This window comes from Channa argus, chromosome 4, assembly GCF_033026475.1.
Source record: "Channa argus isolate prfri chromosome 4, Channa argus male v1.0, whole genome shotgun sequence".
NCBI lineage: Eukaryota > Metazoa > Chordata > Actinopteri > Anabantiformes > Channidae > Channa > Channa argus.
In genome coordinates this window covers 17,496,499-17,516,737 of record NC_090200.1, presented here as the reverse complement: position 1 = coordinate 17,516,737, position 20,239 = coordinate 17,496,499, and the positions used below count along the sequence as shown (strand labels likewise).

At 39.5% G+C, this 20,239-nt stretch overlaps 1 protein-coding gene across 4 annotated transcripts in view; it reads left to right on the top strand.

Moving 5' to 3' along the window:
* wwox (WW domain containing oxidoreductase) overlaps window positions 1-20,239 on the top strand; it is a 123,963-nt gene that overhangs the window by 73,213 nt on the left and 30,511 nt on the right. Inside the window, exon 9 of one of the 4 annotated variants that reach the window (XM_067500858.1) lies at window positions 16,297-16,344. The exons of the other annotated variants lie outside the window; for them this stretch is intronic. Coding sequence (XP_067356959.1) covers window positions 16,297-16,329 — 33 coding nt within the window. The 3' untranslated portion in view covers window positions 16,330-16,344. Of the gene's footprint in view, window positions 1-16,296; window positions 16,345-20,239 lie in introns of those variants that run through there. 4 annotated transcript variants of the gene reach the window in all.

The window sequence follows — 20,239 nt, the reverse complement described above, 5'->3', positions numbered from 1 at the left end:
CAAGAGGGCTTTTTGTACTGTAATACACTGTAAAGAATTGTAATTGTGCTCGTTTTCATCGGGGGGGATGTGTGAGAAAATGTTAATATTGATCCCAAAGTGTCTTCAACCCAAATCATAAAGAATGCAGTTAAAAGCTCAAGCACTGAAATAATAATTTTGATTTTCTCCTTGCCAAGGCTCCCTCACCTTAAAGTCACTCTTTGGCCTGTGTCTCCCTTTTGCTCTGGTGACGCAATGTCGGCCCTTGTGTGACTTCTTCCAAATGGTCATTAGAATCATCCTGCTGCCATTGACTGTAATGGAATGTGACGATTAGCACTCTCGTAGCTAGGCTAATGGATCTGACTGCTCTGTTTGAGCCTTTGGGAGGTGCGTTGTGGGATAGCCTAAAGGATATCTGCTGCACAAGGGATGGTGTAAAGATGGGGCTAAGCGGTTCTTGACTCCTTTTAGCACTTCTGTCTTTTCCCTAATTTCTCATGGAACAGCAAGGACTGTTAGAGAACAAAAAGAAATCCTGTGTTTCTAAATGTCAACTCCTTCTCGTGGCCATTGGTACTGTGGTTTAGAGAGGCGGACAAGGGTAAAATACAGCCCTGAAGGGGACTTGTAAGCATAGCTCTTCACAGAGAAATCAAATGGGGTATAAGGTCAAAGAGAACAGGAGAGAGACTGTGTCAAATGTAATGTTTTGCCAAAAGCCTAATATCTGCATTTCAATGCGGTTGTGCTGTTGGTTGGAATCTAGTTACCTTCTCCCCCCATTTATTTCTACTCCTATTTCTAATACAAATACTGTTACATCTATAACAGGAACAGCTATAATGTAGCTGTTGATGTATCCCAGTCTTCCTAAACTCATTCAGTTCTTTAATTTTCACTGTGGTTGGCTTCGGTGCCTCTTGACATTGGTGGTTAGGCCCCTGCACCATCACTATCTCCGAGCTCCGTACACCAGCTTCACTGGAACAGATTAAATGAACACAATGATTCTTTAATCAGATAACCCACGGTCTGAATAGATTAACCTTCCTAACGCAGGTCCACTTCCCTCTCACTTCATCTCCTTTCCCCTTTTCTCCTCAATCTGAGAGAGAGTGGAGGTCCACAAACTTTAATCTTCATTACCTGCTTTGATTTCTCTGCTAAAGGAAGAAATGCATAATTTACATCCTTTGAAGTAGCTCCACTATTACTGACAACATGTTACCTTTAATCTTAACAGCCCCGGAACATTAAATATTTAGTCATTTACCGAACAAAGGAGGAACGAGGCGATGCCTTCCTACCTCTTTGACTTTCACTGTCATGTGCACTCAATGTCCCCAGTAAGAAGCAATTAATTTTGGGGGGCTTTTACTGAAGTGCAGGTAACTTTAAGTTGTTTTCACACTTTTACCTTGTTATTTAATCCTGCTGAAAATAGAGAGCTTTAAAGTAAAGTGCAACCGTTAGCAGAACTGGGTATGGGTGACCGGAAGGCTAACAAGTTAGTGCCAGTCTGTCTCTCTGTCTGTCTTTCTGTCTCATTTGTCACTTTAAGCTCCATCTTGTTCAGTCCTGTCTATTCTTCCAGCCATACTGGATTTGGTACTAATACCTCTGATCCATGATGATAATTTCTTTTTTCCTTGTTGTCCCACAAGACTACACAAAATCCACAGTGCTGCACCTGCAACTTCATAAGAAATGTGCATTTAAATTGTTTTCTGCATGTAAGAGGGGTGACAGCTGGTATGTGCATGTATACACATCTGTATGTTTGTGGAAAAATGTCCCCGGTGATACACACACACACACACACACACAGACATGCATGTATGCCCTACTTGGGTCTCTTCCAGGATGAGTACTCCTGTCTCCATGTGCTTTGCCTGAGTATGTTTATAATACAGTATGTATGAGTGAAAGCGAGATCGGGTTATTTTTTCACTAGCAAATAATGACACCACTGTTCACACATGTCTATCAGGTTTAATTCTTCAGAAGAAAACCCTAATTGCAGTATTTGTAAAACATTTGTCATAGCGATGTATTTAAGGAGTCACAGTCTCTGTCCTTTTGTGTGATTTTAACAAATGAAAAAAAAAAAGGTTTTTGTATGTTTTCACTCCTAGTGAATGCGTTGATGCCTTTCTCGCCTTTCTCACCTTTCAACTGCAAATCAGAGCGACTGCACTAGCAGTTTGTTTTCCAATTCCTTGTTGGGCTCTCTAAAGGAAAATTAGACAATTATCCAGACTCATAATGTTGTTCCACCCTCCAACTCCCCCTTCCTCTTCCCTCTTTCCTCATCTCCTCCCCCTCTCCGCCTTTTATGATTAATTACTCTGTGAACATCATATGCCGGTTGAACAGAAACATAAGTGTAGGACTATGTAATTGTGTGTCTGTGTTAATGAGTGTTGATACATGATTACAGTAGTTGCTCAGTCTTTCTCTGTTGTCTTTCTCCCTCCCTTTTGCACACATACATAAAAACGTGTGTTTTTATATGCATGCACACACACACACACACACACACACACACAAGCAGGAGATATAGATTACCATAGTAATACCCGCTGAGTAGCTTAGGCCTGGTGACTGATGGTCTTATGGAGCACCTCTGTCTGCCACTTGGTCAGTTAAATTAATATCCACTCCAGTCTAAGCCGTGCTCTGGGCCTGAGATGCTGCTAAGCTGTAGCCCAAGGCTAAGATCTACCTAACTTCCCCTCTGAGCCTTAAGCTACAGAAGGTACTGGAAACACTGCTGTGACTAAAGTCATTAAGACATAGTCCTACCTCTTTCTCTCAGTATCTTTTTTCCTTTGCTTCCCTCCCTCTCTTTTGTTCCTTCAAACATCTCCACGAGGGCATGCACGAATAGAAATGCTCTATTGATCAGAATAAACAGTGGAATAATCTTTAGTAATCAGCCCAGATCTCGGCTTTATTAACAATTGATGTGGCCGGTGTGGAGATTAAGAGAAGCGCGACTGAGATTGACTGCTGTGTATGTTTATGTGTGCATGTTTGTTTGAACAATGTTATGTATGGTTTGTGTGTGTTTTCTTTCTTGTGTTTTTGTGTCTTGACAATTCAATCACCCACTTCATCTCCTTCTATAGGGCGCTTTCTCCGGGCCCCATAAATTATTTACCATTCGCTTTGCTGGAACCTGCCATGCACATTGTATCTTTTGAAAATATTGAATGCACATTAATACTCATATGTAACCCTGCAATACAGTGGGAAGTACAGTATGTGTGACTAAAGAGTCACTGCTGATAAGTGCTGTACAACAAACAAAAGAGCACAAATTAGACTGCACACATGCACAAGTATCTGGAAGACTCAGCAGCCCATTTGGCTCTGCGCTCTCCTCAGCCTTTTACTTGAAATATACTATTCATTTTTGGACATGACATACTGTAGGTAACATCTGTGACTTAATTAATCTGTTGAAGTGATGACTTTCAAACACAGGCCACTTTTAGGTCATTGTTCCTCATTACTTTATTCATACCCACAACTCTGATGAAGAAAGACACGGTGCTTGTGTTGTACTGTTTGCCATACTTGTGGGTTTGGACAGTACATTAGGTGATGTGTAAACTGTGTGACTTGAATTTTCTTACTAAAGAATATTAGACAAATGTAACTGCATTTGAGAAAACTTCTTTTTTCAAATGTCCTTGATGTGTAGGGCATTTTAGATTAGGTCATAGTTTTTAAGGCTTGTAACTACATGTAACGACATCCATGACAGTACAAGGCAACATGTTTTGATGCTGTGCGTGCCTGAAAGAAGCTACCAACTCATTCTTCAGCATCAAGCCTTTTGTCTTTTTTGCTCATCGCACATCACAGTTTGTCTCATTGTTAAATGTGTATGTGTGTTTGTGTGCGGGCCCTTGTGCAACAACCCCTGGGTAGGGCATTTTTCTCCTTTCAATACAACATTGATTTCCTGTATGACTTCATCAGACTAATACCCGCTTTGCCTCTTTCTACACTTACCACACACACACACATACTCACACACACACACACACACACACACACACACACACACACACACACACACACACACACACACACACTGTTTCTCTCTCTCTCTCTCTTCATCTCTCTCTTAGACAGACATGCACAACCAGAGATGCCCATAATGCCAGCATTCCCTCCCAGCAATCAGTCAAGGCAGCTTGTCTTTGGATCAATGAGCCTCTATAAGCAGACTTCAACACTGGAAATGGAAAATGGACCATTGAGAAAAGCTGAGCATATAACATAATGAGCAGTTAGGCTGTCACTCTAGAGAGAGCACCATGAAGAAAACTTGACACATCCGGATTTCTATTTGCATTGTATGAATTATCATGAGACATTATTTGTGTTGCTTTGCCCTGTTTGTTATCTTTCTCCATGATATGAAAAAAGCCCACATAATCTCTGTAGATATTTCCTCGCAAGAACCTTTAACAAGATGTATTACCACCAAAATAATGTATGACAACACAGAGCTATAAAGCATCGAAGGGGGTTGGAAACAATGAACTTGCCATAAACCTTTGTTGTGTGTCTACAAAGCCAGTGCAAAAGCAGACCTCATGGTCACTAAACCAAGGTTTTCTGTTCTTTTTAAAGACCTGGAGAGCCTGTTTATTAACCTTACAAACAGAAACCCATATGGCATGTACCCAGTCAGCCTGTTATAATCTCCCACTTTGATAGGACAGCCTATACTCTTTGTAAAACCCTCAGTGATCCTTATCAGCGGTACATGAAGTGTCAGAAAAGAAAAGTGGGGAGATTGGACAGAGAGAGAAAGCTAGTTATCCTTGTGCTAACATGCAGATTACAGCCCTGCTGTGTTCACTACATGTAATTGAAGTGAGGTGCTTATCTGTGAAGTCAATGCAGAATATAACTTCCCCAATATTGCAGGGAGTTATGAATGGAGTGAATATCTGCACAGAGACACACATGCAGGAATGTGTGTGTAGAGTACTGGTTAGACAATGCACAGTATATGTGTCTGTGTTTGAGTGTACTCGGGGATGAAGTTGCATTACCTGACATTGATATAAGGATGAGTCTTAGCTGGGAGAACTCAGCAGGAAACCAAACAGTGTCAGGTGTCAGGAGTTATAAAAAAAGCAGGATACATGGTATTTTGGGCTCCCTAATGCTGAGAGTGACAGGATATAGTGTTGTGGTGTTTTCACAATGTTTGTTTCATGCCTTCACCTTATTGTAGCAGGCATGGAGGGAACACTTGTAGGATCAGACACAAAAGCCCCTTCAGGAATAACCCTTATTTCTCTACCTCTCTGATTCCTGTTTGTACACAGTTCTCAGATGTGTTTTCTCCCACAGTCATAGACACTTTTTCTCCCTCTTTATATCCGTCTTTCTTTTGCACTTAGGTTGCCTTTTTGCCAGCAGTCCTACATCAGTCTTCTGAATCCCAAGTCACCAACAAGGCTATACTGTATTGTTAGCTATCTCCACTTTAAGTTTTCTGCCATAGTCTACTGATGCATCACCTTTCTGGCTAAGAGCTAAAGGGGAAGGAAATACATGAGATACAGTAAGAAGATGATAAATGAAATACAGCTTTTACTTAACCCTTGGTACCCTTAGATCAGTCAGCAGCAAAACACACCATCCCAGTTTCATCAAGACGAGACAAGTGATTTAAAGGGATGTTTCAATTTCTTTGGTAAGATGTGTTGTTCAATTATTTTTCCATTATTAATGCCAGTTATGTAGAGATTTCTAAAAGACATCATTATGGATTGGGACAAGAAGCAGAAAGTCTTTTAAAAATTGTTTAAATAAAAAAAGAAATGAACAGAAATTACTTTAACCACCTGGCCCGACTAAAAGGAAACACAGAAAATTGCCTCCGTAATGTTTTGTAGAAGAATTATGAAGTAGCATAATACACAATTTGTCAAGTATATTAATTTCAACACTGTACAGTACATAATGCATGAAAATTTGTGACATCGTGAATTTTAAAGGTTGTGTCCAAGAACGTCTTAAATATTGACCTTTGCTTTCCATGTCATTTGGTCTATGGTTTACCACAGGAAGTTTAAAAATTGAAATTCCTAATTGGTGCTGATACACCTGTTTTCTGCGCTGACAACTATTGTCTTTTAGTAGTTTATGAGTTAGCTTCTTTTTCTCAGTAATTCTTTACAGATAGCCTATAGTTGCTGTAGACTTTTTGACCTGGTGGTGCAGTGTGAGCAGGGTGTACATCAGCCCTTTATGACGCTGCCTGTGTTTCTGGCTGTAAGTTCAGGTTGTAAAAGTTTATCCCCTTTATGTACTTTAACAGCCTTTAATATTAGCTCATAAACTACCATCAAACAGGCCATGGAGACCACCTCTTCCCTCAGATAGATAACACACTGATGAAAGCTCTGCCAATTAAGGGTTCCACATCTCCATCAATTGACTGCCTCAGCTGGGGGGAACAGAGGGGGCCAAGTGCGGGTTTGTAAACACGTGAACACTTCAGCAACAAATACATAGAAACACACGGATTTGTTCCTCTGAGGTAAAACAACTCTCTGTATGTGTGAATGTGTGTGTGCAAGATGAGACAGCGTGTACAGTATGTGTGTGTCCCAGAGGAGTGTGTAATCCCTGCTTTCTCTGTCTCCTGCCTGGCTGTGACGCGGAGGGACGATGTGATGGAAATCTCTCTCTATTTAAATCCACCGCCGGCACATCAAAGCTTGCTGCTGCTGGAATAACAGAAATAATTAGACACAAACGCCTCATTTACATAAAAATGTTAATTAATCTCTTCTCTCTTTGCTCTGTCAGGCTGAGATGGCCCCGTATACTGTACAAGGTATCTGTTTGTGTGATCTGTGTGTACAGACTGAAGTGCTTATTTCTTTGGCCAGTTATGAATGACTAAGAGTCAGAGGCTTTACCTGAGGCTTTTCCCCTCACTTCTCCATCTCGTTCTCTTTGTATATGATAGGCAACCTTCATAACAGCTGTGTCATGTACAGGGCTGTGTGTAAATACGTTTGGATTACCTTCTGATCTTCTGTAACTAATGGGCCTCTCCCTGACTGTCTGAAAAGCTACATCGTATTAAAGCAAGCTTTCAACATTGATTAGAGATACTCTCACACAGTTTACTTCAAGCTATCACTGCAAATGGATGCTACAGCTTGTTGTCTTTTTGAGTGCGTATTGGCATTGTAACATGGGGGAAGATACAATTTTGAGATTAGGTATGTGTACATTCAGTATATGAATGGTTATTGATGGATTTTTCTATATTTTCTCCACATGCAGTCCTCTGTGCTATAATTCTTTTTCATTTAGCGTATTCTTATTTAATCAGTGCATTGTCTGAATCGCTTATCCTGTTAACTGGAGCTGGAGCCTGTCCTGGCTGCCTAGTTAATTTTTTTTACATTAATATTTTGTCTGTATCTCCATGTCTTCATTTTGTCTTATGTTATTAAACTTTTTGTAATGTCTGATCTAGAAAGGTCTGCTCCGAATAAACTTCAATTACCTACTCAGATATTTCAAATTTTATATGCATGTGTAAAACTACAGTATCCCAAATATAAATTGATTTGCATCAAGTTAAAATGTTTCTTGACAATACTTTGTCGTTAGCAATCAAAAAGTTCATCAAATCCACTGAAAGTCAAATCTGCATATTTACAATCTCTGTCTCATCAGTGCTTAATATTCTAGATTACAGTTGGTCTGTAGAGGTGACCTCCTCCTCCTCCTCCTCCTTTCATCTCTGTCTGATTAACCTGAGACAACACTCTCTGACTGGAAAGTACAGACACACCGAGTTGAGCCTGATTATAACAAGCACTTAAATCTGCTTCCTCGCACCCCCTAACACCAGGCTTTTATTAGAACAAGCATTTACATCAGCCTCTACACTGGCTTTATTAGATCTAAGACTTCTTACATCATTCGTGATACAGTACGTGCTCACGCACAAGAGTTCTTTTTTCCTTTTCTTTTTTGCTCGTCTTTACTTTCCAGGTCAGAAGTATTTGTGAATCCTGGAACAAATTTCTTATAAAAATACACTGATTTGTTAAAAATTGTATGTATATAAAACTATATTCCATTATGCCGTGACACTCTCACACTCCATAGGATTTTTGCTGCAGAGGGCACAGGTGTATTTATTTGAAGCTTTAGCATTTGGTTGCCATTTCCCTGCCAATTATTTCAAGTGTCTTAATTATAGCCTCATATAATATTTGATAGGATGATAAGATCAGTCACTGTTACAGAGAATGACAGTTGGTGCGTTTTTTTGGAACTAAAATGTTTTTTTTTTTGTGATATTTGTAAGCCTTATCTGTTTTGACCGTGTGAACTGCTCTGTCTGTGCTGCCAGTCAGTTACCATTATAGATGTTTTGTTTAGCAAGACAGCCTCTCTTATTCTTAAAGCTGAGAGTCTCTAAGCAGCTCAGTGTGACTCTCCAGTAACTCTATTGACTGGCTCTCTGCTCCTCCGGTTCAGTCTCGGTTGCTCCTTTCATTTACACAGGCAGCTCACAGCGGCCCTGCTCCGGGGAGAGCCGCTGAAACAAGACTTCATCAATTCCAGATGAAACACCAACATTTCCTCCCATTACACCAAAGCACCGCTCCCGCTCGCTCTCCACGATCTCTCACTGCTCTGCTCTCGGTGTGTGGAATGAGGAATGGGACTGTGTGTGCGCGCATGTGTGAGTGTATGTGCAATTATGTATTTTGTGTGTTTGTGTGTAATGAGGAATGGGAGTGTGTGAGCGTGTGTTGGACGGAGGGAGAGTTGGGGCAGCGCTGAGGGGATTGGTACTGGGAGCAGGTGTGTTTGTTTGATGTCTTCCTGCAAAGAGAGAGATTTTCAAGACTTTCTCCCCTCAAAACCTATGTCACTCCTGTGCCTCCTACAAACCTCCTGCACAAGGACAGAACTAATTTTTCTTTCTCTGGTTGTCAAAGCATTTAAAAAATCATACTCAAATTCAAATTTAAATTTCCTTTAGTGGAATCAACATTAAATACGAGAGAAAGTGACAATGCAAGTTGATAGTTGTTATTTACAATTATAATATTCTCTGTCATGTCATACTAAACTTACACTATATGTTTATGGTTTTCCACTCCAAAATAAAACATTATTACATTATCTACATAAAATCTATAAATAAGAAATCAATTTAATTGTAAATTCTAAAGGAGTTCTTAACACAGTTTTTCTTTTTTTTTTTCTTTTTTTTTTACTGGCTCCCCTTGTAACCTACTGACAATTTGTATTGCTTTTACGGCAATGTATGTTTTTTCCATCTATACAACTGTACATTGACTTGGTCTGTCTGTCTTTTCATAAATAGCAAGAAGTGACTCTGTCTTTACCTCTTGTCATTGGCAGAACAGTCCATGTTGGCCAGTGTCAGTGGCCAGGCTGTGATCACTCAGTCTGTACTTGGTTTATGTCTTTCACAGTTTGTGGGTATTCACGGTGCTCAGATAATCTGTTTCCTGGTTTTGTTTGCACAGTGCTATACAGAATTGAAGACAGCAGAGCTATTTTTTCTCTCCTTTTTGCCCACTCTTTCCCATCTAAAAGTGTCTCAGTTGTAGCTGTTTGTACTGCTGATAATGAAGTTGGCATGTTTTCACATTGTTACGGTCTGGAACCAGTCAACTCTGCCACAAGAGCAGAGCACAGGAGGAAGCGAGCTCTCACCTCTCTCTCTGTGCATTGCCCTAGCTGACTGACTGACTACTCACAGCCTTCATTTGTCTTGAGCAAACATACAGTCAGACCCACTGTCTTCATCATGTCTGAGTTTAGTGGAAAAGGGAAGCAACAAGCTTGTCTTGGCCACAGAAAAGGAAGGATGTGATGGAGGAAGGCAGAGGTTGATATTGTGGGAGAAACGGGCAGATGGGGGAAGGCGAGAGTAGGGCTTCTTGTTTGTTTAATATCTTTATCTTAATCTCTGCCCTCGGGACACAAAGGCGAATTCATCCGGAAAACTGGATTATCTCACTTAGATGAGTCAGGCACACATTGGGCTGCACTCGCTGTGGGAGTGTGTGTGTCAGTGTGTATGAGTAGGAGTGGGAGAGGAAAAGAGATGTATAAGGGTGAGTGCTTTTTTGTTTCGAGGTTATGTGGATCCTGTTGTCAGATTTTCACACTTGAGGTTATTAACAATGAGTAAAGCACTTTTATTTTAGGATTTGACCGTAGATTGTTTTTTCCTAATCTATTTCTGCAGCAGTTATTCAGTATGTCCATGTAGCACATCATGTATAATAGAAAATCATGGATGCGACATCTATAATCATAGCCAAAAGAGTTTGAAGGGATGTTTTGAATCAAAGAGTTGGGTTTATTAATCAATTTATTTCTAATTATTTCTATTACTCCTAACTTGAAGAAGAAATGCACAACTGGATGTCAACAAACACAACTGCTGACTACGGTAGCCTGAGAAACATTTAGGAAACATGATCCCAAATATGTTAATGTTAATTGTTATGTTACATTCATTTTACATTCATTATGGCCATAAACGGTTTGTTTTCTACTGTATATAAGTTTTATTACAACACCAGTTTTACAATGTGTGGCATGAACTGAAAGAGTTGAAATATGTCATTCATAGGTGGAGATGTTCTTTCATGTACTAACTCGGCCTTTAGTAATAAGATTTCATGTCCAAACTAACAAAAAACACCCTACTGCAGTTTCTGTTTAATGGATGCCTCCCCCCCCCAAATGTGTTTAAGGACTAAATCATTCATATTTCCCCTTACTTTTGCCCCCCTTTTCCACATTTGCTAGGATGCCACCCCCTGCCCTCGTCCTTCCTCTCTGCTCCTTCACATTTGCCTTCCCCCTTCTTACCACCCAGTTCTGCTCTCAACTTGACCCTAATTGATTGTAATGAGCACAAGCTCTTATATCTTCCTCCCAGAATTCCTGTCTTCTATCTTCTTCCTGTTTCATTTGTTGTAGATGTGTGTGTAGCAGTGTGGGAGACATAAATTCCTTCGGTCTCCATATGTGTATTGAGTAGCTGTAGAAGTCTAGATTAGTCAGGACGTGCCTACTTACCTCTGAAAGGGTCAAGTGTTATCCAATTAATACTGTGGCACTTCTAGAAAACTTTTAGATTTGACTTGCAGGGTAAATCCAAGCTGCATGGGTCTGACCCTGTCTTGAATAAGTCATATTTACTACCAGTGTGTCAGGATGTAAACCTGACAGACAAAGTAATGTACCTGTCAAACAAATCTGTGCTTTTTTGGTAGGGGGATTAGACTGACAGATTTCTGCAACCCAGTCAAGTCAAATTTTCTCTTGTGGTCATACAGTTCACCTTTTCCCTCTTCCTTCCTATCTTTAGGCTTGTTTTTATCACACAGGGTCAAACCGGTTCATCCCACATATACCTTACATGTACATTTACAGTTATTATTTGAATACCCAACACCCAGGTCTTCAGCCTTGCATCTTCTCTCAGCTTCTGAACTGCTGCTAATGGATGACCCCAACATGGTTTCACCGTACTAATTCATTACAACTGCCATTTTACTTTGCTTCGAAATGCCAATATGATTAAACACTATGCTGGGCCCAACTATCAATCTACTGCTTTATAATCAGCACTAAAGGTATTGAGCAATATATAGCCTAAACATACACACTGGCTACATATACATGCACATGACACACATGTGCACACATGCACATACATTCTGTAATAATATGCTGTGGCATTAGTGTTGGGTGGTAGAGTTATGAGGCAGTTTTAACAGTGTAACGTATGAGCTTTGACATCCCAGAGATGACAAAGTGCAGGGTTGTTAAGTAGAAGGCACTCATACTCTAAGCTACACTATTTACATGCATGACAATGTACTCACATTTACTCACATGCAAGATCAATAACCTCACATGGCAGGAATATAGCTGTGATTTGAAGTGCATGTCCTTGCACTGTTGAACCCAACAACCACCAGAACCCAGGCCAAAAAAATAATCATTTCCATCTTTATCAGAAAGTGCATGCTTCTTTGAAGTATGCACTGGTGTATGGATAGAAACCATACACATAAATTGTTACTTTGACTCATCTTAAAGCAGCATTTACATAAAAGTCCAGTGATCACTGGGGTTTCAAATGACAGGTCAATACAGCAGAGAGCTTTCAGCCTCAGTCGCAGCCCAACATTGATTCATTGACTTATGGATTAATGGGAACACTGATGATACCCCACAGAGAATGTGGTAATGACAAACAGAACAAACACATACACACAAAGTCACACACACAATACAAGACAGGCAGGTTTAAGTGACCTCTATGCTTCTAAGGTTAGTGTGTTCGGTCAGAGAGGACATCAAGTATGAGACTTTCTGGTGTGAGACAGACATTGACCTGTCTGTCAGATGAGTTAACCCCACCGCTCAAGCAGCATTCAATGTCTGAAGTTGACAGGGATTGTTTTTCAGTTTTCATGGATGTGAGAATTGCATTTCTGAGTTCTTATAGTTTCTGCAGTTTACCCAAAACAGTAACTCAACTTCACATATCCTTAATGTGTCAAAAAGTGTACAAATCAACACTGTGTCATGTTAAGAAATTATCACTTTTCAAACTTAAATACCTGGAAAATCACCACTTTTATTGCACGATTTTTTGTGCCTGTACAAACCCCTCTTTCTTTCTTTCTTTGTGTATTTCTTTAGGTTATACGATATACAAATTTCAGCCACTTGTTCGATTACTTTTATAGATTTCACCAGAAATATCCTACTATTACTAATCAGACATGTGATAGAATAAAACAAGAAACAAAGACACAAAAAACACACTTAAACATAAGGAAATAAATATAAATATATGGAAACTTACAAAGTAAAATACTAGGTTTTCAATAGATAGCTTATGTTGGGGGTGATGGCAGGTTGATGTCAGGGCACTCAACACCCATCTGCACAGCAACACACACTTGTCTATGCCTATATATAAATGTTACAGGTCTGTCCTGGTGAGAGGTGGGTAAGATCGATAAATCTGAACAAGATGCGTGTATTTGTACCCTCCCCTATTGCAAACAGACATTATCTCACAAACAAACACACACACACACACACACACACACACACACACACACACAGAGTCACTCACCCACCCTTCCCCCTGTCTTCACCTGTCTCTAGAGGTAAACACATGCATTTAAATCAGTTGTGGGGTGCCGTGGTAACAAAGACAAATGATGTTGTATGTAATATTTTTCTATTAACATAAAGTAATATAAAGTGAAGGGCAGCCGTGTATAGAGGGAGTTAGAGGCTAATGTCCCGTATCAGATGTGGACAATGTCAGGGCTGCATACTGAGCAGTCTGTGTCCTTCTGTCCTGCTGTGTGTGTGTGTGTGTGTGTGTGTGTGTGATTGTGTGTGTGTGTGTGTGTGTGTGTGTGTCTCACTTTTTCAGGGGGCTAGAAGGCAGTGACACACCAAGCTGCCAACACTCATATTATTCCCACTGCCTTATTAACCCCTCTGCCCTCATCCCTCTCTCCCCACTATCTTCTCTGCTCTCAGATGAGCTGAATGTATACTGTATCTAAACTAACCTGAGCTCCTTTCCACCACTTCTTGTTCTGCTGTCACAGTAAGACAATGTATACTTAACACTTGTCAAAGAATTAGACAAGTTTCTCCCGCCCTCTTAGTCTATCTCATTTGTTTTCTAGCAGTTTTGCCCTGTCTATATGTGTAGCAAGTGATGGAAATATTATGAAAATGTGGAGAAACTTAAAATGAGTCATATTTTTAACAATCTCTGTACAGACACTAAAACTAACAACAAATTACCTCTATTTTGTTTATTGTCAATTAGTGTGCAACCCAACTTTTTTGTTCTGTGCTAGAGAACCTAGCTATAGAACTACATAATACATAATATATTTGTATAGATGCCTCACAGCTAGAAGTTTGCTGATTCGCGTCCATGGCCGAGTGTGACCTTTATGTGTGGAGTTTGCATGTTCTCCCTGTGCTTGCATGGGTTTCCTCTGGGTACTCCTTGTTCCTCCCACAGTCCAAAGACATGGTTAGGTTAATTGGTGACTCTAAATTGCCCATAGATTTGGATGTTAGTGTGAATGGTTGTCTCTCTGTGTAAGTCTCTCTTTGTTGGCTTAGAAATAGACTGGTGACCTCTCCAGGGTGTCCCCCGCCTCTCTCCTTATGACTGCTGGGATAGGCTCCAGCCCCCCAATGACTCTAAACAGGTCAAGCGGTTACAGATAATGGATGGATAGATATCTTTGTAAAGGGGCCTGAAGTAAGTCGAGTCAGTTGTGCATGTGCAAGATTTGAAATATTTTCCAACAATCATATTGTAGTAAAGGAACTACCCAGTGGAGCAGTGTGTCTGATGTTTTTTTTTAAATCATTTTTGGACAACAAGATCTATGTCACTTGGATTGTTAAAAATAAAATTAATAAGGCCACACAGAGCAGGTGAAGTCAAACCAGGGACCTTCTAGCTGTGAGGTAGCAGTGCTGACCACTTCACCACAGTGCTTCCCTATCTGATGTCATTACTTATTATATTCCTCAGTAAAATGACCAATGTATCATCCAAAATATAATCATTTACCTTTCTGTGTTGAAGAAGTAACTTATTGCTCAATGTTTTTGTAACAAAATTTAAAAGACACAGTTGCTTATCAGTTCAGAAATTGAACTACATGTTGTTGCCACCAGCGAACTTCAGCTTTTGTTCAGACTGAAGAGAGCCTTTTACAACAGTGTTGATCATATCCACACATACTACACATACTGAGCAGTCTGTGTCCTTCTCTGGGCTGTGTGTGTGTGTGTGTGTGTGTGTGTGTGTGTGTGTTTGTGTGTGTGAGAGAGACAAAGATTCTACCCTTATGTATCAGTGTGTGAGCCATGATGAATGCAGTACACATTTAGACTGACACACTGACAGCCACAGTACTGATAACTGATCTTATATCCACAACTCTATACTACTATAGCATTAGTCCAACTCTAGCGTTTGGTGAGTTCTCCCTTATTTTGTGGTAATGTGGTATCATTTTGAGACTGTATCTGTATTTGTGCTGTGTCTGTACATGTTTGTCCCCACCATCTCCATTATTACCCCCCTTATGCTGTGGGATACAGAGGAATAGAGTGCTGGTCTAGTTGATCCTGGTGGGCCTATGGTTTGAATCCACTGTAATCTACTGTAAGACACTACTATCTCTGGATTGTAGAACGCCAACTCAGCCCTTATTCACACACACTCACAATCACGCACACTCCACTAACACAGGGTGCTTTCAGGGGAAGTGAGTGAATAGTTTGGGTCACTTGCTCAACTTCAGTTGCAGGATGCCGCATCAGTGAAAAGCAGTGAGGATGTGATCAGGACAGCCTTGAACGTCCTCAGCTTTGCTGTCTTTCCCACACAGATTCACTTACACAAATACATCTACAGAGAAACACATAAAAGATATGGCTCAAAACAAAAATGTGCTGTCCAGATATTCTTGCACATATCAAAGATGCTTAACTGTGAACATTATCAGAAACACAGCAGGATAAATGTGAATCAGATCCACTGAACAGTAGCAGGACTCTCTGAGTGTGTTGCAACATCAGAAGTAGAGCAATATCTGTTTTAAGGCTTTCCCTGCCTTTGTTGAGCAGTCGTGTCTGGATCAAACATGAATATTCATTCATCAGACTGAGGAGATGTTAGCACAGGGAAGGAAAAATGTCTAGAGGGTTCATTCTTTATCGTCCTCTTTCTCTATCACAGACTTTCTCTTCTGCTGCTCTCCTCACATCTAATACTTCAAGGACGGTGGTTAATTTAAGATCTATTATAAATGATTAATTCAATATTTATGAATATTTTAAACTTCCTACTAAATTACTTTGTATCTGTTTAGCATTACATCTTTCCGGATTCCTTATGTATATTCTCTCAAAGAGACAAAACTGTTACTATTACTATACTCTTTCATCCTCTGAGATGCCTCATGGAAGATGTGTTTTTCCTTTGATGTGCTTCACAATTAAACCAATGTTATTTCTGCCATCATCCTGCAGCAGATATACAGTTTGTGTATGTGCAAGTGTGCAGACATAAGGATGCCTGTGACTGTGTGTTAGTGTGGGAGACTGCTCCACTAACTGTTGGTGTTAAGAGATAAGAGTGGAGCAAAATCTCCTTTTTTCCTCTTTCAGGACCATTACCTTTCATTCCAATCACAGACGTGAGCCCAGGGGAAGAGGAGGGGTGAAGTCGTGAGGACGGGGGTATACTGTATATGACTTGTCCTGCATGATTCTTATGAAAAGACTCAGGCAGCGATATGCATGACTGGAACTACTATGTTTTACAGGGCAGTGTACCATGTTCTGTATTATTCATTTGTTTTCATTCTAAAAACAATTGGTTAGAGGGGTAATAATGGTTAGTGAGATTTACTTGACACAAACATTTTAGCTGCACTTTAGCCCTGTAGCTTTAATTTGATTGGATGTGCAAGCCTTTTTTCCTGTATATCCAATATCCCTGATAAAGTTTGAGCTGCTTTGCCTTTTTTCAAACTGGCTTTTATAGTTTTTTTCTTTGTAGCTCAAAACCAGATGGGACATTTGTTTTTACAGCATCCACATATTTATGTCTCTTTTGAGAAACATACAAATAAACGCAATACAGTACTACACATACAGTTTAGACATTACACGTACTTCTTTAGACATTGCATAAAGTCATTTCAACACAATAGTTAAAAAGAGATGTAACTGAATCTATAGGCTGTGAAATCTAAGGCCCTAATGGTAAAAGCCAGGTCACTTTTATGGCTGTGTCTTTGTGCAGGTGTACAGTGTCTTGTTAAGGTGTATACTTAGTCTTAGTCTAATGTGCCGTAAAGTGAAGCAAAATTTAATTTGCTACACTTCATATTAAGTATACATTTCATATTATACAGTATAATATCAGCAGGGCCAACTCTGAAACAGGTATCTTCAACTTCATCCTCACTAGTTAGACTGCATTACCATTACACAGGATTTGCAGTTAATCACAGAGAGCCTGATCAGAGTGAGAAATTGATCAGAAAGCAATAGATCTTGTGGGAGGGTGATATCGATCCCTCTTCCTTCTCCCATCTTTGTTATTACATGCAGCATGAATAGATTACTGATGTCTGAGTATCACATATAAAGATGATAGAATCTCTGTAATAACTTGTATAACTTACTTCTTAGGTTCCTAAGTAATTAGACATAAAAATGCAGTATTAAACATTCTCGGTTGGATGTTTTTACCCGCTATACCTGTTTGTTGTTCTTCTATAGTATTCTATAGCAAAGACTGAAAGCTTTAAATGATCTTTATATTCATATGTACAGTAAGTTGTCCTTAAAATTATTTACACCATACGAGTCAGGAGATAAATTGAACAGGTTTAGTAGAAGTGTAATTCTAAAAATATGAGTATGGTATCTCACTCAGACAATTCACAGCTTACACAGGAGAATGCACCTTCTGGTAAGGTTAAATAGAAGGCATAAATCAAAGACGAGGAGGTTTTTCAGAGTGTAACATTATCGCAGAAGTATATAAATAACAAGTTTGATAATAAGTATGATTAGTTTGATTATTACAGTAGTCATTAGTTCTATTATTATTGCAATATCTCTGTTATTTAAGGCTTTGGTTTAAGTAATGAAATCTATACTTGATATGTGTGTGTGTGTGTGGGGGGGGGGGGCAAGGTTGACACTGGTGATGTGTGACCGTAGGTCGGCCAGGTGATGACAGTGAAGGCTGATTAACTAAAAGGACAGGAGCATCAGAGTAGAACTTGACCACACATCCTTCACTCTGTCAGACAGATAAAACCCTCTCTCTGCATCTCTAACAGCAAGAGAGGGAGAGACCCTCATCTGTCCATTTTTTGGACAAGCTGTAGCTGTCTTTGTCTTTATCCACATGTCAATGTGTCCTTCTATCCATGCAATCCATCAACACCTGTATACAAGCTGCATTTACATGTAGAACAGCTTCCATTCCTCTGTGTGTATATGGTTGTGTGTCTTTGCAGACACAGGTATTTTTGTGTTTCTGTTTCCACTTTTATTTTTTATTTTATTTTTATTTTATATCCACTTTTGGATGCATAAGAATTCTTTCTCCATCTTTCTACTGAACTCATCTCGAATGTAAGGCTGTGCACATGTATGTGTTATCAATATGCCCTTGTGCTGTAAGTTTTTTAATCAATAGCCATATGATTATCCATGTAGGAAGGCAGAAGTTATTTTAAACAGGGCGAGGGTGACGGATGTTTGCTTTTCACATTGAAGTTATTGTCAATAATTAATGCATGTGATTAATCTGTCAACAGCTTCACATCTTTGATAGATAATAAGGACACAGTGCTGTTATTCTCTGGATGTCCAAGTACCTCTTGGTTTCTCATAGGAAAACATACTGTATGTAGCTCTGGGACTTTGTGATTTTACATATGTAAACACACACACAGACATACACACACACACACGCACACACAATCTCAGGCAAGGAAACATTTGGAAACACCTACAATTACCTATTTTGTCTTTTGCTCCCCACGTTAAATATTACTTTAATCAAAAACTGCCCTTTGCATGAAAACTCTGTGGCATTCTGAGGTTTTTGCAGATATTTAGGTGTGATTTCTTTTCTTCCCAGGCCTTCTGCAACACTTTCTACAGGTCTGTTGTGCTGGTTGGACAGTCACACTCATTGGTCCATCTTTTCAGAATACCACCTGAAACCAGTTTGCACAGACACTGCGCACACTGCTTTCTCTCTTGTTTTTTCAAGGATGCAGCCAATTTAGAAGCAGCAAGGCATCTGTTTCTCCAGCAGGATACTCATAAGTACTTGTCTTCTTGGGCAGATGTACACTTGGGTCTTCCACTGCATCTTTAGTCCTGATTGGATCCATTTACAGCATGTCTTTTGAAACTATAATGTATGCATTATAAAGAAATCTTAAATTTCTTGGCTGTATCTCATTAAGAATAACCTTCATTTCTCAAGTATAAGACAAGTATAGACTGATGAGTTTTTTGTCCATTTTTAGATTACTTTAGTTTAAATTAAACTGAAAATGACAGCTCACGCTCCTTATGGAGGAACAGCCAAATATAAACTCATATTATTGCTTTACTGGGCATCAACATGAAATGAACATGAACCTATTGATAAAATGTTTTAACAGCTGGTAGATTATGAATGATCAATCAGGAGCATATGCATATTAATATTTGGAAAAACAGATGCAAATCCCTCAAGAATAACACTGATTAAAGAGCAAATGGGAGTTGTCTTGTAAAAGGTAATCTTTGAAGATTTAGTGGTTTACCTGCTGATTAAATTGTCACAGATGAATGATAAGCATTAATTGGATGGACATTAGGTTCACAATGAGCTTGACCTTTGGCCTTTGACCACCAAACCCTTGGCAGTTCATCTGTGTCTGTGTGGATGCCTTTGTCGAATTTTAAGGAGTTCCCAGAAGGTGATATTATTTTCAGAAAAGGTCCCCTGACCTTGACCTTTAAACTCTTAACCCCAAAATGTAATCAGTTCATTCTTTATTTCAAGTAGACATTTGCAGAAAATTTAAAGGAATTCCTCCTACTACATTTACAAGAATAAATGAACTTAATGGCTGTGACCAGAGTCACCTCCTACTCTCTCATTCCCTTCTCTGTTTATTGTAGACATTGTAGCGAGCACTCAGTTGACATTTCGGACACTTACTAACCGGTGTCACGTGGCGTCTTCACTTACAACTATTTGAAAAACAACGGTAAACTTTTCATCTCTACAACGAAGAGCATTTCCTTGTGGGTGTGCCATGTACATTACTCTTGCAGTTGCATTGTGGGATACTTTGAGTGCACTATATAGTGGAACGATGTACACACTTAGCCTTTGGACACTACTGCAAAATGGCAAACACACTATATAGTGCACTATAGAGTCAAAAAAGAATTTTGACCTTTGATCCCAAAAATGCTGAAAGGTTATTCTTTCTTGTTGGACATTTGTGTAAAATTTTAAGAGGTTCTTTTAAAGCATTACTGTGAAATTTCCTACACAAGGATGGAAGGGATGGAAAGG